General features: G+C 37.7%; 1 protein-coding gene across 3 annotated transcripts; it reads left to right on the top strand.

Annotated features, from left to right (window-relative positions):
• Positions 1–3,243: 3,243 nt before the first annotated feature.
• LOC149098822 (uncharacterized) lies at positions 3,244–19,817 on the top strand. 3 transcript variants are annotated; one of them, XM_089277036.1, is made up of 8 exons: positions 3,254–3,722; positions 4,892–5,179; positions 5,417–5,785; positions 6,933–7,081; positions 11,502–11,739; positions 12,881–12,995; positions 14,654–14,717; positions 17,377–19,817. In XM_089277036.1, exons 1-8 carry the CDS (start codon positions 3,635–3,637, stop codon positions 17,458–17,460), a joined length of 1,395 nt encoding a protein of 464 aa, XP_089133162.1. In that variant the 5' UTR covers positions 3,254–3,634; the 3' UTR covers positions 17,461–19,817. The 3 variants fall into 3 exon arrangements, with proteins under 3 accessions (XP_089133164.1, XP_089133163.1, XP_089133162.1); XM_089277038.1 differs by lacking the exons at positions 12,881–12,995; positions 14,654–14,717; positions 17,377–19,817 and adding exons at positions 8,807–8,978; positions 9,463–9,551 and having other exon boundaries at positions 3,244–3,722; positions 11,502–11,655; XM_089277037.1 differs by lacking the exon at positions 12,881–12,995 and having other exon boundaries at positions 3,253–3,722.
• Positions 19,818–20,320: the final 503 nt, after the last annotated feature.

Genomic DNA, 20,320 nt, shown 5'->3' with positions numbered 1-20,320 from the left:
GCAGTTTATGTTTATGTTCAGAGTTAATGAGCTTTGCGTAGGCAGGTATTCAGCAAAGGGAAACCACGTACTTGAGTGCAAAACAATGCGGTGGTTTTTTGTTTCTTCATTAGAAAATATTTAACATGATTGTCAAACGCAGTTGTTTTCCAACATCCAAAAAATTGATTTTTGCTTTTATAGGTTGCAAACCAGAGATGTTTGTATATTCTAAGATCAGTTCAAGGAACAATCAAGGCTCATCGTATTTTTAAGGGTGGGGGGGGGGGGTCATGAAAGATTCCACAGGCAAATTATCAAGGGAGGGGGGGGGGTTAAGCAAGAGACCATAGGTTAGCAGCAAATAGAGGTTCTCGAGGCTCACCATATTTTTAAGGGTGGTGGGGTCATGAAAGATACCACGGGTAAATTATGAAGAGGGGGGGGGGGGGGGGGGGCTATAAAAGATACCCGGGTCACTTGTCAAGGGACAGGGTGGGCTGTAGTAGAGACCATGGGTCACTTGCTAAGGGATTATTGGTATTTAGATAAGGGGGGGGGGGAGCTATAGAAAGAGACGGTAGTCTCAAGTTATTCTAGTGGGTCCCTTACATGTATAATAGTTTTGAACACTTCCCTTATACCAATAAAAGTTTACGTAATTAAAGGTTTAATAATTTGTTATCAAAATTTAGCAACTTTGTAATTGTTTCTCTTTTACTGATGTATCAAATATTTAACAAAATTTGCTTCAATCGAAACAGAGGTATTAAATATACTTATTTTAAATTAAAATATTCTCTAAGTGTTTCTCTACGAGTAGAAAATTGGTCTAGTGTAATACTTACATACAGTCGATCCACATCGACAAAACGCTACTTTTATATTAGGGTTTATTGATAATAATTCGACATCAAAATTTGTCAATTTTGTTTCCCTTTGGTTATTTCCCGTTACCTGTCCTCCTCGTGCCTCGTGGCATGTAGGGCCTTGGTTCTCTTTGATGTTGTCTATTAAACCATGTTTATATACACATCATCACAAGCTTAATAGAAGCTACTGAAAAGATAAATTCAAATGCTCGGGGGGTTGCCCGGGAGGGGGTTGCTTCGATTTGACTGGTACATAATAAAAAATTCTAGTTTCAAGTTAAGAACTTATTGTTAGAAGTGTTTGTTGCTTCGACGGGAAAGTTCGAACTAAATTACTCTCAATTGAAAACGATCCAACGAAATCAAAAGTAATAAAGGGCTAATGAATTGTATGGCGTTAAGGAGCGACTTCGTTCCCCAAGGTCTCACTGAAAACAAAATATCTAAATATTAGTAGCATTACCTAGACGAGACAGTTAAAGTATACATAACAACAAATGTTTGAACTTTCAGTGAGATAAATTAGAAAATAACAGGTGGTTAAATAAAGTCCTTTTGGACTAAACGAAGATCACAAACTCAGTCGGTCAGAACATGAACTTATTGGCAAAATAATCCACAAGCTTAATTAGAAATTGGCAAAATGTAATAACAGAGGAAATCTCTTGTAATTAAACTCTGGCAAATAAAGCTGCTGTTGGCTTTTGAAAATGCAATGTTTGAAAATTATGACAAGTAAAAACAAATTTAAATATTGATGATAATTACGGCGGAAATTAAAAATTGTATTGAGTCAAAGACAAAGGCTAAATGCGAATAGCCGTTAAGCAAATATTAAAAACGGATTCAAACGATTACCACGCTATTTTCCAAAGCTAAATACATATAACTATAATAAAAACTTGAACTTGAATGGCGATTATGAGCAAGTAAAGCAAATTATCGAAAAGCTGAATATGCCTCTATAAAATACACAAATTTAAGTAAATACAGCGAGGTATTAAACTGAGCAGTCTACAAATTGCTCCTGACTGTATATTGCCTTTATTCTTAATCATACAATTTTCTAGAACGTTACGTCACTAACTGCCGTCACTTTAAAAGCTTTGTTTTATTTTCTTATTTCATATATATAAATACCGTAATAGGTGCAAAACATAGAAACTCAAGAATACAGTAATTTAGTTTTAATTACGATCAGACAGAAATCGAAGTCCTGTTTATGAGTTCGTTCATGTTTGTCCACTGAGATATGACTAAGCCATCATTCTTACAGTTACAGTCAAGTGTCCTAGACATCCCTTGGCTGCTTACCATGCTTCCCTTCCTCTGGAGATGGGTTAGCTTCTTATTCTGTGAGGCCATGGATAACCCGTCCACCCTCGTGATCTTCAACGATCAAGCTCTTCTGGCATATCAATTTTTCTTCGTTTTCCTCGCTGAGAGTAGCAACCATTTCATCAGGCTTCGCTGCCTTTGGCGTTTGGGTCAGCTGCTTGTTCTGTGAGGTCATGGGTAACCCGTCCCCGCTCATAAACATCAACGGTCAAGCTGTCCTGGCATATCAATTTTTCTTCGGTTTCCTCGCTGAGAGTAGCAACCACTTCAGCAGGCTTCCCTGCCTTTGGAGTTGGGTCAGCTGCTTGTTCTTTTTAGCTTTGAGATCAAAGGTAATCCGGCCGCCATCATGAGGGCGGAAGGTTGCAAGAGTCAAGGAAGACAATATTCAGTTTTTGGAAGATTTTGTATTATTGTCGAGAAATAAATCTAAAACGTAAATGGTAACACAATCTCCTACACAAAATGTGATTTTGTGGGATTAGGCAACCAAAACTGTCATGTTTTGTGGGGGGTGGGTCACATGATTTTCAACCTACATTTAGGGGTGGGTCAGTCAGTTTTGTGCCAAACGGGAGGGGTGGGTCATGTGTTTTCTAACCAGCACTTTACCCCCACTTTGTGAATGTGACGTTCTGATTACATGTGGGAATCTCTTCCTCGACGAATTAACGACGATAATGGAAATTTTAGAAGTAATCGGAGCGTCACATTTATAAAGCGGGAGACTGAGATAGCTTGAGATAATATCTGAAATGTAAACTTCTTCGATTCTATTCAAAGCCCTTTTAAACGACTCAGAAAGATACAGAAACACTGGTAGATAACACTGCATTTATTTACTTATTTATTTATTTTTTATTTTTAATGCAGTGTTCGGGTCCCCTGTGGTCAGACAAGTCATTTAACGTTGCACCAGAACTGTCTCAAACAGGAGCATATATGATATGCTCCTGTCCCACAGTATTGTTTTAACCCCTCCCTCACCTCCCCCCCCCCCCAAAAAAAACAAACAAACAAACAAACAAGCAAACAAACAAAAATAAAAATCAAACAAACTAAAAACAAACGAAATAACCAAAGTGTGCAATGCTGAAGTTTTGTCGATCAGGAGTCGATGGAGGGCCGGGGGTAGTTCCCAGTCCTCGCCATGAAGTGGTTCAGGACAGTAGAATAATGCATACTTGACGCTTGTTCTAAGCACCATGATCACGAGATTGAGGAAGTAACTATGGTGGAACTAAATCAACTTTATAATCTTTTTTATTTAGTTGAGGCGGAAAAAAAGGAAAAATAGTCCAACATGTGACGAACCGGTGAAGATTTTTCTCAATCGAAGCGAAGAACATCTGCATTCATGAGTCTTCGTAAAAGACAGCGAAAGATTAAAAATTTATGCGTTCAGGCATGTAAATGTACTGTGCTGATTGTGTGTGCCGAATCAGATGATGAGGAAATCGCGTTTTCCTGTACTTGTCCTGTTGGTAGTGTTTTCATCTCTTTTGGCTACTGTTGATGGATCGTTATCAAGTGGTAAGTTTCAATGTGAAGCTTTATTTAAGATTTTTGTTTTTATTTGACTGACCGCTTCAGTGATGGTTGTAACTCGAGTTTAACTTAAAAACTTAATCTTCATATCTTTTAACTACGTATGTCGTAAAATTCAGCTTACTAACGGGCTAGAATGTGCTGCGTCCACGTTTGAATGTTACGGAACTGAGCTTCCGTTTTTTTGTCTTAGTTTCCTAATAAGTTTAAGGAACTTGTGCTTCTCAAGTGAAACACAATATATAACACACAATACATAAGCTTTAGTTGATTTATGAACTACAGCTTATACATGTTTTGCCACCAAAAGACCTTGTATTCAAACCCTCTCAAGCTCAGTGTAGTGCAAGTCTGGGATTAAATTGTCATTCCAGGATAAAATTAATAATTTTTTTTTTCAATTTTTTTAATTTTTTTTTGATACTGCAGCACTTGATAAAAAACACACCATATAATCAGAAAGGCAGAAGAATGTCCCAGTTAACACTCCACTTGGCTTAGAGTTGCTATTAGGCTTGCAAAGAAAAATGTTAGTCTCGCCTTCTCACCAAGTCTCGCATTTACCATTCACCTCCCCTCCCTATGCCCTCTCTTGTGTAAGGGTTTTTTGGTTGTGTGGACTGCAGACAAAGAGATAAAGATTTAATAAATACAACTAGGCTAGAAAGGAAACATGGACAGATAAGAAGTAAATAGATGATTGATATTCTGCATGAAAGACATTTTAGTCATTGTGAGGCCTGATTTTGATGTCAGGCAAGATCAGAATTACTTTAATGAAACATAATCTTTTTTTCATATGCTTGGACATGCCCGAGAATGTGTTTTGACTCTTCAAGGAAAAAAGAAAAAAAAACTGGTTTGAGAAAACGTTTTGTGAGAATGTTTTAAGTTGGGAATAGTGAGATGCTTAAAGCTCTCTTACCAGAAATTTTCAACTTCCTGGGGGGTTAAACTAAAAAGCTTTCTGTGGGAGGGGTATGGATATTCAAACCCTCCAGAGAATGGGGTGGAGATATTTTCTGGAACAGTACAAGGTAAATATTATAATAATGCTAAATACAATAAGTGCATTTGAAATATTCACAATTAAAGCATAAGTAATAAATTATTATTTGATACCAAAAGAAGATTCTTTTCACTTTTAATTTCAGTTTTGGATTTTAAACTTCAACCAGAAAGGCCCGACAATTTGTACTATTCATTGAGGGACTCTACATTTGTTTTAAACTGCACTGTTTCAGTGGGAAATTATACGCAGGCATTGAATTTAACATGGCAACATAACAAGAAATGGTTATTTGGTGAAGTACAGCATATTGATACTGCCACAGTACAACTGACATTATCAAGTACAAGCAGCAAAAACAATGGAATTTACTGGTGTGGCCCAAAACTTGGTCATATGTCACAAGGAGTTAACATATCTCTTATAGTGGCAGGTAACTGAATTAAGAGTTATGATTTCAATTAAGTTTGGACCCTCCTGTGTGAAAAGTCTTAAGTACATTTACTATCAAAAAATTTTGGATGATGTAATTTAAACTGTCTGTCTATTTTTAAGCATTCAAAATATTTACAGTATATTAATAAGACTTTTTGAGTAGTTTCAGATTAAAGCTCTTAGTTTCCTTTATGAAGCTAATCCAGCTGTTAAATGTTTCCTTTTTTCTCTTCAGATCAACCTAGTCCTCCACGTAATTTAAGATACAGTGTTGTGGGTGCCATGGACCTTGAGAGAGAGTATCGTGTGTTTTGGTCAGCATCAAGTGTTACTGGAGGTTTGCCTGTTAATTACTCTGTCAAGCTGTGTTTGAATGACTCCTTCACTACAAATAATAGTGTCTGTAATTGGAGCAGTAACCCAGATTGCCGACCTACGAATGTTCTGAGTGTAGATAAAGATTTCTTCTGTGTGCTACGATGTAGTGGAGATTTTGTTTCCCCATGTGAGAAAACCTGTAACTATACAGTGTCTGTGGTTGCTGAAAATGCTGTTGGAAGTGCGACAAGCTGGCGATATATGCCATTCATTCCACTGTATTCAGGTAACGCATCATGTGTTGGGTGTGGCACATGTACATATTGCCTTCAGTGGTAATAATCAAGTTCTGAAAGTTATGATCCTTGATATTTTAGGACTGAATTCCTATCAGTACTTTTAAAGTGTCTTGACTTTCCAATTGTCTAAAGATGCAAAATGCAAAATGCACAAAATGCAAAATGCACAACATTGAGTACACACTGGGTCAGTTCATCTTTAGTTAACAAAACAAAAATGTCCCCAATACGTGCATAATACATGTAGGGTGAAGTGAAGGACATATCTTGTTGAAAAGGATTTATTTATTGCCTTAAATATTTTGATCTCTGCATTAACCATGAAAATCATAGTCATAATGAAATACATTCATTTGTATGTTTGTTGAAGATATGAAACAATTAGGTGAGGGATTTGAACTTGCATCAATAGAACTGATCATATCTTTGATTTGAAAAGTCTGCTCCTTAAATGGTTACTGAGGGCTGTTTACTTACAAGTGGAAATGCAATAAAGATAGAGTTTTTATTGACATGTACAATAGTTCAAATGGATATTTGTGTTTTTTTCAATATAGCCTTTCTCTCCCAAGATGTTTCCTTTACGTCCCCTCCCATGTGCTCCTGTCCCTCCCCTCCCTATCCTCACCCATAGTTAAGGTAGAATTGACCACAAAAGATTGCATGGTACATGTGTAGCTGACCAGCTCCAATCCATTTGGCCTAATTGTACTAATGCACCCTACCCTCCATTCTGCGGTGCATGTCCCCTCACATCACCCCTCCCCCATGCTCAACACTTTGGCTGCTTTGTTGACTGTACGGGCCACTGGGTGAGGAAAACCCTTATGGATCCACAAATTTAGAACTACATGGCCTGTATATTCACTGCAGGCTGCCGCTTGAAAATGTGCCTGTCCAATTAAATGTATTCATGAACACTTGTACATCTCAGACTGTGTAAAACACTAATAATTGTGACACAGGTTGCACTTTGTGTTGTTGTCATGTGTTGCACTAATGTGTATTACGCTCTGTGCTTTCCTGGCTAATATTTCCCTGTCTGCCAGCTACATGTATTATAAAATTTATATTTTGTTGTTTTTGAATTAATTCAATCTAACGTTTTTGTTTTTGACTTTTTCTAACTTTAAGCTACCCCTTTGCCTCCTTTGAGTTTCAATGTTGTCACAACTGATAAGCAGAATGAATTAAGAGTCAGCTGGACTGCAAGGGTTGCATGGAGATACACAAAGATGGAATACAAAATACTGTACCATGCAAGAAATGAAATGGAAAACAAGGTTTGTTGGTATTGCATAGTGTAACTCTACTGCTGTTGTTTTTCTTTTAGTTGATTTGAAGTGAGACACTGAGGTCTATAATAAAACTGAAAAACTATTCTTGGTTTACTGTGAAACTGATAAAAGTACCATGAACACTTTAGTTTGATTCTGACAGGTCAGTTGTGTACTGACAAGTCACAGTAAAGTTCAATACATGTGAACAAACCTCAAACCAATAATTGTTACTGATGCTATTTCAATTGGATAGGTGCAGTTAGCATTTCTCGAGGCTACATCAAGAACTTAAAGCCTAGCGTTAATGAGGAGATCAAAGCCTCTAGAGAGTTACTAGATCTTTGATCTGTTTAATTACTGTAATGACCAGCCACGAGTGAATCCAAATATACACTAGTTTATTCAGTAAAGAGGAAATACATCATGTGATCATGGAAAAATGCCAATCACAACAATTATATCATGTATTGTCATTGCTCTGTATACATGCCTTGTTAGCCTTGATATAGCTGTTGACTCGTTTTGATCTAGCTGCATGACTATATGACCCTGAAGTTTACGAGCTGAAATATTGTAAAAACCATCCTATTAATATAAGATTTGTAATGATAAAACTTGATCTTCAATGATGTTCAGACTCGTCTTGTTTAATATGCTATTTCTGGACTGTTCACGGTTTCCTGAGTTTCACAGTAAGAGCTAAATACCAAAAATTATTCAGTTGATACTGATTCGCTAACATCAGTGCAGTTCTTGAAAGTGTTAGCTCAAGAGCAAGAAGTGTAACAAGGGATGGTGCAAATTAAGGGGGTAATACCATGGCAAAAGGTGTATAATATTCACTGGTGCAAATTGTTTTCAGAAGATTTTCAGAGGATAATTTACTGAAGTTAGTAGAAAGGCACTGAAAGTCTGCCAACTGTCATCCTTGGTGCATTGTTTATTGAAGGTGGCTGAAGTTCACCCTAAGTCTTCTGAGCAACCTTTCTGAAAAATTTACAGCGTAACTCAAAAGACCGTGAACACTTAAGTTTGATTCTGACATGTTGTGTACTGACCAATCACAAAAAAGTTCAGGAAATTCGAGCAAACCTCTCAACTGCAAAATAATTACTTCTTAACAGTTGCTGTTTGCAAATAATTTTATTTGGTTTCCTTGTCAGTGTCTAATTGGCTTTTTCATTGCTACACAATAAGATATTTCCTTAAATATTTCTGTTTTTTTTTTTGATAAATTGATGCCTGTTTTTCATGCATCTGTCCTGTTATTGATCCTGAATTTTGTCATAACATTGTCAGAGTAGCTGTGGATCCACAAGGCGATAGCTGGGTGGATCGGCAGACCACTTTGACAATTTTGTGACAAAATTTATTGGCCATTACAGGACAGATGCATGAAAAACTAATATCAATTTGTTTTTTACAATTATAACAAATTGTCAAATTGTCCGCTCCTGCTTCTTTCGTCAACATCACATAAATTGTAAATTCATGTGTCAGTGCGCGTAATGACAATGAAAATCAGCCAATGAGCACGAGAGAACTTCTGCTGCAGTTATTGTAAATATGGTTTTTGAGTTTCACAGTAAATAAGTTGATCAGTTCGATAAAAACCAACTACATGTAGATGAAACTGTATACTGTAAATGAAAGTTAAACAGATGCATATCTATATATGCATGCATGGAGCCTGATGAAGATCTTTTGTTTGTTACTCTTCCCTTGTAGACCAAGGTTATACCTATTAAAAACAGCTTGACAGAGGTTACCTTGCTCAAGCGATTGAAGGCATTTATGGAGTATAACGTCTCCATAATAGTCAGATTTGTTAATGAAGAAGGAAAGAAGAGTGCTCCAAGTGAAGTGCAAGGACCATGCATTGTGAAAACACCAGCTGGGGGTATGTCTTCTGTGCTGATACAGCTGCACAAGCATGTTAGATCAAAATTGTTTATTTTTTGTATGTGCAGTTTAAACTCTTGTATGTGTAAGTAGACTCCTTTCAGACAAAGGTGTTTTGCTTTAGAAAGCATATTTAATACTACTTTACTAACTCCAAATTCTGAACCGCTTGCTTGGCTTGCATTGTACATGTGTGTACATGAATAAAACCTCTTGTACTAGCACAAAGTTATTAAAATATTGCTAGTTAACTTGTCAGATGCATTTTGCATGGTCCAATAATTCAGCAACCGACCTTTAAAATACAGTCATGTGCTGATACAAAAAGGTTCACAAGATTTTCTTTTTGAGCAAGAAAATGACTATTTACATTGTAAATACTTTTTAAATAGTACAGTTAAAACATAGAAACTGCAATTACAATGTAATTAATTTAATTTATTGTTAATATTTCTGTAGTTGTTTTACAATTTAAATTTTAGAACCAGATACTCCATCGAAGGTGATAAGAGATTGGTCAGCGATCTTCCCTGGTAATACTGCTCTGAGGAATGTTACAGTAGAGTAGGAGGTGTGTATTAGCTTTTTAAATTACACTGCCCATATAGGAACACTGGTAATGAAGCTACAGTTTAATAATTGTAATATATATTACATTTTTTATTTAAAGGTATTAGAAATGATTTCAACCGATGGCTTTTCATTGTTACTGAGTGGTCAGCTACTTACTTTTCCACCTTCCTTCTCGTCCGCCTGCCTGCCTGTCTGGCAAACTTCCTGGTTAGCACCCTTCAGTCCCGGGATGGGTCCTGCCAGAAAAATTGGGTAGGGGTGTGCGGCCCGCTTTCCCAAAAAGATAACGGCCCTGTTTATGACCGAAATATGTCATATTTCCTACCATACATGTATTTATGACCTGACGAAAAATTTGATAGCCTTTTTATGAACCGTGGCCCTAAAATCGATACCCTGTTCGGACCTGCTTTATAATTAGTTCCCTAGTTTAGACCAATGTTAAATTGTTGTAAATATAATTTGTGAAGGGCTTTAGTTGATGGTCTTATCGATACTGCTGAGAAAGTAGCTTATAATCTTCTTAAAAGCATACCCAGTTCAAGACTAGGGTGCAAAAACCATACCCTATTTGTGACCAAGTTGGCCGAAATTGATACTCTATTTCTGACAAAAATGCTGAAAACCTAGCCCTTTGGGGCCGCACATACCTACATTAAGGGATTTCCCCCCCTCTCCCACCCCCCACCATGCCTTCAGTTTCCTTTCTTCCCACCCTTCTTCTGTTCTGCCTGCCTGCCTGTCTGGTAAGCTACCTGTTTAACATCCTTTGGCGTCCCTCCCCCCCCCCCCCCCCCTGCCTGACTGTCTTGTAAGCTCTGTGCTTAACTTCCTTCTGTTTCCTTTTTTCCCACTTTCCTTCTCTTCTGCCTTCCCACAATCTCTCTAATCTCTACTCCTTGGTTCCACTTACGACTTAAAAAAGTTTGGTTAATATTTTCCTTACAAGCCAACATTGTATAATAACGATAAAAAAATATTTGATTTGTTAATTTGTGTATCCAGAGTAGTGGCCAAATCTACACTAGGGATGATTTATTTGTTTGAGACTAATAATCCGTAATTATTTTTCTAGCATCGGTCCTAACCTGGCAAAAACCATACCTGCGATAAACTCTTGTTGTTGTTGATTCCTTGGGGATAACAACAACACACCTGAATGAATTCAAATGAATTGGAAGTTATCTGCAAGAATTTGTCAACGAGTAAAGTCCCAGGTTATGATAAATCCCAATGGATGTGATTTAAAATTCATTTCACCTCATTGTGCACCTGGTTTGTCAATATCATTAACCTTTCTCTGCATAGAGGTGTTTTCTTGAAAAACTTGAAAATTGCTTTTTTAAATTAACGGGATCCTCAGCTATGTAAACAGGAAGCAGTATTAATAGCCTTGTCTTTTTGTAAACTACAGACAATCTCTTCATTAATTTGTCTTGGGCTGATCCGTCTCAGCATGTCTGCCAGTCGTGCTGACAGATGAATCAGTTCAAGATCAATTTTGCCACCTAATTCGTCTAGACACCGGATTTATACCTAGGCTATTTATCCATGTCAGACTGATAGGGCGTATCAGTTGGATAAACCAATGTCTCCTAATATAAATCCGGCATCGGATAATTCGTCTCTAGTATAAATTTAGTAATGAAAGTCTTGATAAGTGTTTTCAGCATCATCCTTTGGCTTCAGCTGACAGCACCTACCCCACCCTTAATCAGTTTGGATATGATAAAGCACCTCATGGTTGGAAATCTTCAAAAACGTCGTTATGTATTGTGAGAATTGTATCTAATAAAAATGAAAATTTCATGGTCGCTTGGAAATACGAAATGTATCTACTCGTGAAATATTTTTCAACACTCGAAGAGAAATTTCTTATCTCCGTGCGGCCATGTAATATCCTCTATTTCAACTCTTAATAATACTTATTTGCCATCGTTTCTTCCAGTTGGCACGCAATTCCTCCTGGCATGGCACTCCTGGTAAACATGTGGTTTACTGCAATTATCATCATGTTAGCCAAGGTTCTGTTCCAGACTGTGAATATCATGTGGATGCCACATCAAATAGAGCAGTTTTACAAAGACTTGATTCTGCCAAAAGTTACAATGTCTTCATAAAGATGTGTAACAAAGAACAATTTTGTAGTGCAGGTGGTGAGCCGTACATAATTAAGGAACTTCAAGGTGGGTTAAGAAAGTAAAATATCAAATAAAAAGAAAATGTTTGACCGCATTTCTAATCACCGACAAGAGAGTTAACGATATGACACATAGCGTAGTATTTTTGCGAAACCTTGAGGTGTCTGGAAATGTGGTCAAACAGTATCTTGAGTGTTTGATATATCTTTTCAATGGAAACTAGAGCTAAGGAGAAAACGGAGAAATAAAATCATAAAAATCTCTTTTGGTACAGGCTGCCTTGTCGTGGAAGTCCCACTGTGTAACTTGTGCCTCAACATGGCTGATTTTGTTCCGTGTTACCGGATCGTGTAAACACTGTCACGTTCATGATTTCTCTTCTTATGGCTGCCGCAGAGTAGCCGATTTTTTGTCGGCCAACAAAAAATCTTCACTTGTCGGCTAGTGTGCGATCAATTCAGACAAGTCTACGAGAAGATCGGGGCTTGTCGGGCGATACCTGACAGTGCTAGATCTGAAAACGTCTTGTCGGGCCTTGTCGGCTAGTGTGCGGTGGACCAAGACAATTTGTCGGGGCTCGCGCGCGCCTCAACTAATTAAGAAAAGTCATGAGAGTCACGTCAGTGAATAGGCGCCATCTTGATTTTGGATGACTCGGCCCCAAGCCTGAACGCGGTTAGTCGCGACAAAAAAATTGGCTAGTGTGCGGCAAGCAGATGGCCCGACAAATTTTTTCACCCGATTTGACCCCGACAAAAAATCTGCAGTTCTACGACAAAAAATCGGTTAGTGTGCGGCAGCCTTTAAAATTTCATTAGTCATTAATGAGTTTGCGAACACAATGCAACGTACCGTGATGTAGTTTAAATTTTATTCTAAGCAGTACATGATTAAAGGAGCAAAAAAGTGGACCCAAGCTTTTACTTATCATTTTAGGATAGGTGGCTCCATGGTGGGGGTGCTCTTGAAAGAGAGTACAGTTAAACTTATTCCGAGGGAGGTTTTTGTTTTTTTAAATGAACAAATATTCAATCTTCAGGTTTTTGTGGTATGTAAGATGATTACAATACATGGCGTTTTGAATACTGGGCCAGGGTTTGTTTTCGTGTTTCCATTTTGTTTTAAAATGAATCCCTGGTAAGAAACTCATATGTAACTGCTAGGGATGCATGTATTTTTCACGTAGATAACTCAACACCACAAAAGGACGGAGGAAACCTGAGCAGCAAACAAATCGCTTTGATCACAGTGTCAGTTGTGGTGGCATCTATAACAGTTTCGGTTGCGGTATACTTGCTTAGGTACGAAGGTATTTTTGTCAGTGTACTGCTGCTAGTCAAGAGTGGCTTTTTTTTTTACTAACAGAGGAATTTCTTTTAAGCGACCACCTTGGGAAATCCAAGGAGGGGTCATTGGACATAAAGAGAGATCTTGTCGCTTGTGGGAATGGGTTCTTGTAAGCGATCATGTTCTAAAGCAATATAGGCTTTGCTCTTTTTAGAACTGTTAGCATAAAACTTGGAATGTGTTAATGGTTGTGAGTAATATTTTGAGTTTAATCGATGGGGTTTTCTATAGACAGTTGATTTAAAGAGTGGAGACCTAGGGTGCTTACCATTTGTTAGAATAAAGCGGTTGGAATGACCTTTGAATAATGGTTAGGGTTTTTCCAAAATCAGCAAACCAACCGAACGAGATGGCGCATACCATTTGAAATTGGATTTCTCCTAATTGTTTTCGGCTGATGAGACACTGGAAACTGGAAAATTTACAAAATTGCAAGGAGATTTCTGTCGTTCCTTTCCGAACAAAAAACGTGGACTACTTGGGGAGGTAGTCTACAATTACCGAACGGATTTTCCGGAAAATTACTGTTCCATTTAACTTGCAACTGAGATTTCCGGATTTTTTTGCTAAATGGTAAGCACCCCTATTCAATCAACATCTCAAGACAGTTCTTCATTACACGGCAATCCAACAATCTGTTAACCTCAGCAGTGTTAGAACTGGAGCAAACGTCGAACCTTAATCGAACTTAATTCGTCGAACCTATTAATTTTGAAATAGGAGCATGAATGGTGCGACGTTTGCCGCAATTAAGTTCGACTCAAATTAATTGGTTCGACTCTAGCATAAGCTCGACTTGCCAAGTCGGATAATGCGACAGTGGTTCGGCGTTTCAGCAAACGCCGTTCTAAACACGCGCTGAACTTTATTCATAAATCATGCAAATTAAAAAATAATTGATGGGATGGGCTTGGCAAACGTCACAAAAATACATACTCCCCCATCTGCCGAACGCTATTTCCCGCTTCCTCCCCTGGTGAGCATGCGCTGTACAAAGACAATTTCGCGACCGGGGAGTGGCGAGCTATCGAAAGTCATTGCTGACATCAAGACAGCTGCCCAAGACTGCTGCTCCTTTGTTGTTCGCCAACAAAAGCATGCCACTTGGAGCAATAGCTGTCGTCCCTAACACACTGTCCTCAGAGCTGTATGTAATGCGAGTCGTCTCTTTCTTTTTTCGCAATTAATTGCCAAAGTAAGGCCCGACGAGCACTGTAGTTCGGCATTTCGCTAGCAAGTCCTAGCATTAAGTAGCTGCACATCGAGTGAATAGCACGGGGACACGTGCTTATTCCCGTGTTTCAGTTTAATGAACTGCAACTTGTGAAAGAGGATCGAAGCAGGTTCGACGTTTGTTACCACGCTGGAATTAAGTCGACTCTTTGTCGCACCTATTTTTAATTTATTCGACGCGACTTGGATTCGACGTATGCCCTCGGCCTTATTTTATTACAGTGGCTGCGCCGTCGTCAACTGTCACGCGATAGATATCGAGAGTTAATAATGTTATTGTTAAATATAATTCACTAGCCTCTCAGCTAGTGTATCGCAGTAAATCTGTTGATCAAGGATTAGGCATGCATCCAAACTGTGTGTGTAATCTTCTCCTCAGACAATGGCTCCATAGACGTGGTGTATTACCAAGAATACGCTTAAGGAACCGTTTAATACTTCAGGTAAGTAGATATTGTCTGATAATATTACAATCTATCATTTTGCTAATGCTAGCTCCAGTCCCTTGTAGGGGCAAAATTTGATCTATTTAATGAATTAATGAAGCCATTCTTGGCCTAGTGATCACTTCTTGCCCCCACAAGGGAAGAGAACTAGGAAATATTTGCATAGCAAAATGGCCTGTTGATCTTTATTCGTCCTAACTTTGGTGCTTTATGATACATTTATTTTTAATTCTTAAGTGTTATAAGCCCGAGTACACATATTGACAGGAAGGCTCTTTTTATCAGAGAAATATAGGTTTTCCATGTTTGCTAACCACAATTTATTTGGAAAACTCGCTGGTTGTACAGCAGTAGAAGAAAGTGGATTCAAGCAATAATATTTCAAAGCAAAATAGTTTGATCAGTTGCGAGTATTTAAGGACGGTGCCTACTAAATACAAAGGTTTTTGCGCCAGGTTAGAACCACGCGGAAAAATTAGATCTTTCCAAGGGCTATTGGAATCCACAAAGAAAATAGGGGGTAGCCCCGCATTTTTTCGAGATAATTAGCCTTGAATCTCAACAAAAATGCTGACATCAGCATTTTCCTGAAAAAAGAAGGAAAGGAAATTTCATTACAGATTTCCTTAGAATTCTCCTTTACATACAGAAAGGCAAACACATTTAAAAAGATCTTTAAACTACATGGCAAATGGTAACATAAAAGCCATTTTTGATATGTTTTTAATAACAACTTCGTTGCAACAGCGCTTGTAGCGTCTCTGACAGCCTTCCTCTGGTTCAGCTGAAATACAGTCTAAATACCTTTTGCTCACAACCAAAAACTAATCACAAGTTGAACAGGCTTGTCACTTCCATTTCATAACATAAAATGTAGGGGAACCACGTGTTTTTTAAAGTTATTCATCTTTTTTGGAAAACTTTTACGGTGCGCGTTACATTTATTGCTGTCACCCCCCCAGCAAGTAAAACATTTGCGTATCTCGCACTTGTTTTGCGCACGCACTACGCCATCTGCAGGTACATGTTTACAGTTGGATTTCAATGTAATTTTCGACAGATAACAGCTAGGTTTTCAGTTTGTAGTCGTTAACAGTTAGTGGTTAGCGATATGCTGCTATTCTGGTGTTCCTGGTTTAAGTACAGATTCATTAAACTTGATTTGATCACAGTAGGAAAATTTTGCTTTCATTTTAGTCGTGTACTTGGTAGCGTAGTTGATTGCGTCAATGTCAACCCAGCGTGGCGCTTAAACCATGCGAGAAAATTGCGAGATACATACGGACTGCAGGCTATGAGCTGCTCTGAAACTGACCACAGAGCTAGGCTAACTCAAAAAAAAAAAACAAAAAACAAAAAAACAAAACAGCAATCGTCGACATAGTGCCAGTACAGTGGAACCTCTGACATTCAGACGCCTCTCTATTAGAGAAAGTTCATTTTTTCTCAACCGAGCTAGAATTCAGATAATCTCTACCTCTGTAATGCAGTAACTCAATATTAGGGACACATGGAGAGGTTTGATGGTATTGAGGTACTTCTGTTTTATGGCAACTTTGTATTGTAAGTATAGAGTTCTAGAGAGGTTACTTATTTCTTGTTTATTTTCCTTATATGGTATTCCAGGTGATTCCTACAAAATCACACACCACACTCAGCTTGTAGCCAGTGCATTCCATAATATTTCCATAAAATTAGATTTTGTGTCCTTGCCACGTTCCTTCTTTATATTACTGCTTTAAAATGTTTACCATTGCTCTTGACAAATCCGAGATTCGCAAAAAGAGGTTTTCTTTTCTTTTTTTTTTTTTTTAAGGTGACCTACTACAGTTTTGATGGATTATAACAGCCCAACTTCTAACTCTTTTGAAAAATGTTCCAACATGTTTTTTCTTTCTCTATTTACTGTTTACTTAAGTCTTTTACCGTTCTATGTGAAACTTGAACAATTAAACGTCAACAAATGGACGAAAATGAACGACCGAGTACCTAAGGAGAGACTGGGCTCTAGTAGGTTAAATCACGTTTTTCTCAAAATTTGTCTGTATGACCCCACCTCAAAATTTCAGGAATAAGAAATTGGCTCTGATTTTACATTCATGCAAAGTAAAATATAAATCTGTAAGACAGATTTTTTGCAAACTAAGAAAATGTGAAATCAAAAATAGCTCAAAATTTGACTTACAGATTTTTATTTTACTTTGCATGAATGTTAAATCAGAGCCAATTTCTTATTCCTGAATTTTGAGGTGGGGTCATACGGGTAGATTTTGAGAAAAACGTGGTTTAACCTACTAGTCTCAGTCTCCCCTTAGATACTCGGTCATTCATTTTGGCCATTTGTTGACGTTTAATTGTTCAGGTTTCACATAGAATGGTAACAGACTTAAATAAACAGTAAATACAGAAAGGAAAAACATGTTGGAACATTTTACCAAAGAGTTAGAAGTTGAGCTGTCTTATTCCACCAAAACTGTAGTAAGCCACCTTAATGTGGTCGTTTTTACAAATTCCGAGGAATTCGCAGATTTCCGACAATTGGTTTCACTGGCATTTATGGTTGTAACTTCTCTGGATCCTAATCAATTTTATTACAAGAAGCGATCGGTCAGCTTCAGGTTAGCAAAATGACATGTTATTCTCTTTTCCTTTGCAGCCCCCTGTACCACCTTATGACTATGTGGAGCCATCAGCGACAAATGACTATGATCAACTTAATTTCAACGAAAACCAACTTTGATGTCACATTGGACAACATGATAAATGGCCAAGTAAAGTAGTCGCATGGGTGCTGAGTCAGGCAATTGCTAGTTTATATTTAAATTAATAACTTAACAGTCGAACCTCTCCACAACGGCTGCCTTGGGACAGAGAAAAGTGGCCATTAATGATAGAGGTGGCCGTTATGGGGCAGTAAGGGTGAAATATTACACCTGATTGTGTGTGTGTGTGTGTGTGTGTGTGTGTGTGTGTATAAATACATAACACAATCAAATATATATCTATTAAAAGAGCTTCGTCAAGGTTTGCCCATGTTGAAGATTTGAGCCTGAATTTTTATCGCTGGTCGTTTGTAATCCGTGTCAATCTTCTCCATCCTTAACCACTCTTGTTCCTTTATGGTTTATTATTATCGCTTTGCTGTTTTTCTATCGTAGTAAAATATCATTTTCAGGTTTCCTTTAATTTGGAGGTAATTTTGCACGTGGCCAAAATAACAAAATGCCATGACTGAGCTCCTTTAAATAAAACAGAAACAGACACCAACGAGGCACGGTACGGATTAAGTTTCGTTGACCTTTTGCTATAAAAAATGGAGTTTTGCATACACCGTTCGTGAATTATTGTTAAACTGGCCGTTGTTGAGAGGTTATTTAGGCAGTCGGGACGCACTTTAGTGGCCGTTGCTGTTGTGGAGAGGTGGTCGTTGTAGAATTGTTGTACTGAGATATGGACCGTCAGCGGAACAAAAAAAAAAGGGGGGGGGGCGTTGTGTAGAAGTGGCCTTTGGGTAGAGGTGGCCGTTGTGTAGAGGTGACCGTTGAGGAGAGGTGGCTGTTCTATAGAAGTGTTCATTAGTGGAGATTGGACCTTAATTAAAAGGCAAGCGTATGTTAGGAAAATTATGATGAAAAAAAGGACAAAAGAGAAGAGATCGACAGTAATGTTTACAAATTACATGCAAACAAAAGTAATTGTAAACCTAGATAAGTTAGGAATTTCCAAGCCAATTACATTTAAACATTAATTTGAATTAAATGTGAAAATCTCTTATTTAAAAGTGACCAAAGTTTAAATTGTAAATAAACAATGGCCTACATTTGGCGTGAAAAGATGTTCAGATATTTGTCTGCGGACATTTTCTGTTTCTGGAAGCGAGCTGTTAGCTTCGAGGAACAGATAATGTCAAAGGACAAATATCCGAGCCTAATTATAAAGTCAGCTGGAGGCTATTGTGACTTTTAAGTATTTTTGCAACTCGCGAAATCTTTTTTAAAATTGGGGAATGTTCCCCGTTGGTTTATATTCAGTCACGTGACTCATTTAGATCAATCTCGTGCGAGCAAAAATATTTGATGAATTATAATTACATATATTTAATTACTTTAAGATATTTGAGCTGCACTATGATTTTTTAATCCAATCCACCTCAAAATAATAACCATCATGACTGCGGCCGTGTCATGTGTGTAATTTATTTTATTTACAATGTACTCTTTGTAATAATTTTAGATGCTTTTCCATATCATCTTCATCTGTCTGCTTGCCATTGTATATAGTAGGTATTGTGACAGGAAATTAGGCTTTTCAAACTCATTAAAAAAATTCATCAACATAGTACACCAATATAGGTTCAAAAACCGGTCGACTACTTGATCAACGTGAGCGAATCAGCGACTTCAACCAGTTAGTCATGCTCAGAATGTGCATTAGGCAGTTTTGGGCTTGATCCATTTAGGACCAATCTTGGGTGAAGATAGCCTAAATTGCACGGCCGCTGCCAAAATGAACTGGTCTAGGTATTCACACAGAGCGGGTTCAGTTTGAACGGTTCCAAAACTGAAACGTTGTCGTGAAAGGCAAAAATCGGGAGAGGAACAGCACAGGTAGCGGGTCGGTGACTTTATCCGGTTGTAGTGTTGGACCTGATCCATTTGCAATTGTTCCCTCGTCACCATAACATTAGTTAAATTGAATTTTCTAGGCATTTGAAAATTGGGAGCATGCGCTCTTTTTTAGAATTGCATGCCCAGACTTTTTATACCAATTTCTCATCCACATACAACTTTGTTCAATGGAATAATTTGTACTGTGCAAATAATGTTTTTCTTATTGCGATCAAAACTTACTCTCAGACGAGAAAGTACAAGCGTTGAGGTTTCTTATTACTTTCTTCGCTGCTACTAGTATTATATTTAAGACCATCTTGTTTAATAATTTTGTATTTCATGTTTTATACTTTGATTTTGTAGTTAGTTAGTTAGTTTAACTGTTGCAGATGCTGCTGCTGCTGTTGTTGTTGACTTTAGATGGCTGTTCAATAACCTATAAGTAGCCTTATGAAGGCGTGCTGAATAAATATTTACAAAAAATAAACTTGTTAAAATTGTTTTTAGCTTCTCTGATTATCATAATATTTGATTTAGTTGTTATCAGAGTGATGTTCCAACTCAGATTCTAGCTTTCCGTCAATAATACTTTAATGGATCAATGCTACCGCTCTTTATTACCAGATGCTGCAATAATAGTATCACATAAATGCCTAATCGCTGATAAAAAGCTGATGTTAATATTTTTGTGGAAACAAGGCTTTGTATGTCAGATAAAGATGATACGTATATCCCAAGTGGATTTACTCTTCACAGAAATGACTTTTAAACCTTCAATATCAGAACTTGCTATGCACTGCCGTATACAAAAAATGATTTAAACTATACAGGAATTCCATGCAGGTTCAATATTAATAATGTAGAAATTACATACATACCTACCTACCTACCTACCTACCTACCTACCTACATACATACATACATACATATATTTTTGGTGAGGCAGGTCTGCGTCTGGCAACCCAGGGGGCTGGTGTGGACCTGCCATAA

This window comes from Orbicella faveolata, unplaced genomic scaffold, assembly GCF_042242905.1.
Source record: "Orbicella faveolata isolate gen_17 unplaced genomic scaffold, um_ofav_v1 contig_46, whole genome shotgun sequence".
Taxonomy (NCBI): domain Eukaryota; kingdom Metazoa; phylum Cnidaria; class Anthozoa; order Scleractinia; family Merulinidae; genus Orbicella; species Orbicella faveolata.
Note: the sequence above shows the minus strand (reverse complement) of the source record. Positions and strands in the feature narration are given on the sequence as shown.

Coding starts and splice junctions, on each gene's coding strand:
- LOC149098822 (XM_089277036.1), top strand. CDS start 3,635: ATGATGAGGAAATCGCGTTTTCCTGTACTTGTCCTGTTGGTAGTGTTT. Junction 12,996..14,653: donor GTTGCGGTATACTTGCTTAG/GTACGAAGGTAT, acceptor TCTTCTCCTCAG/ACAATGGCTCCATAGACGTG. Junction 14,718..17,376: donor GGAACCGTTTAATACTTCAG/GTAAGTAGATAT, acceptor TTTCCTTTGCAG/CCCCCTGTACCACCTTATGA.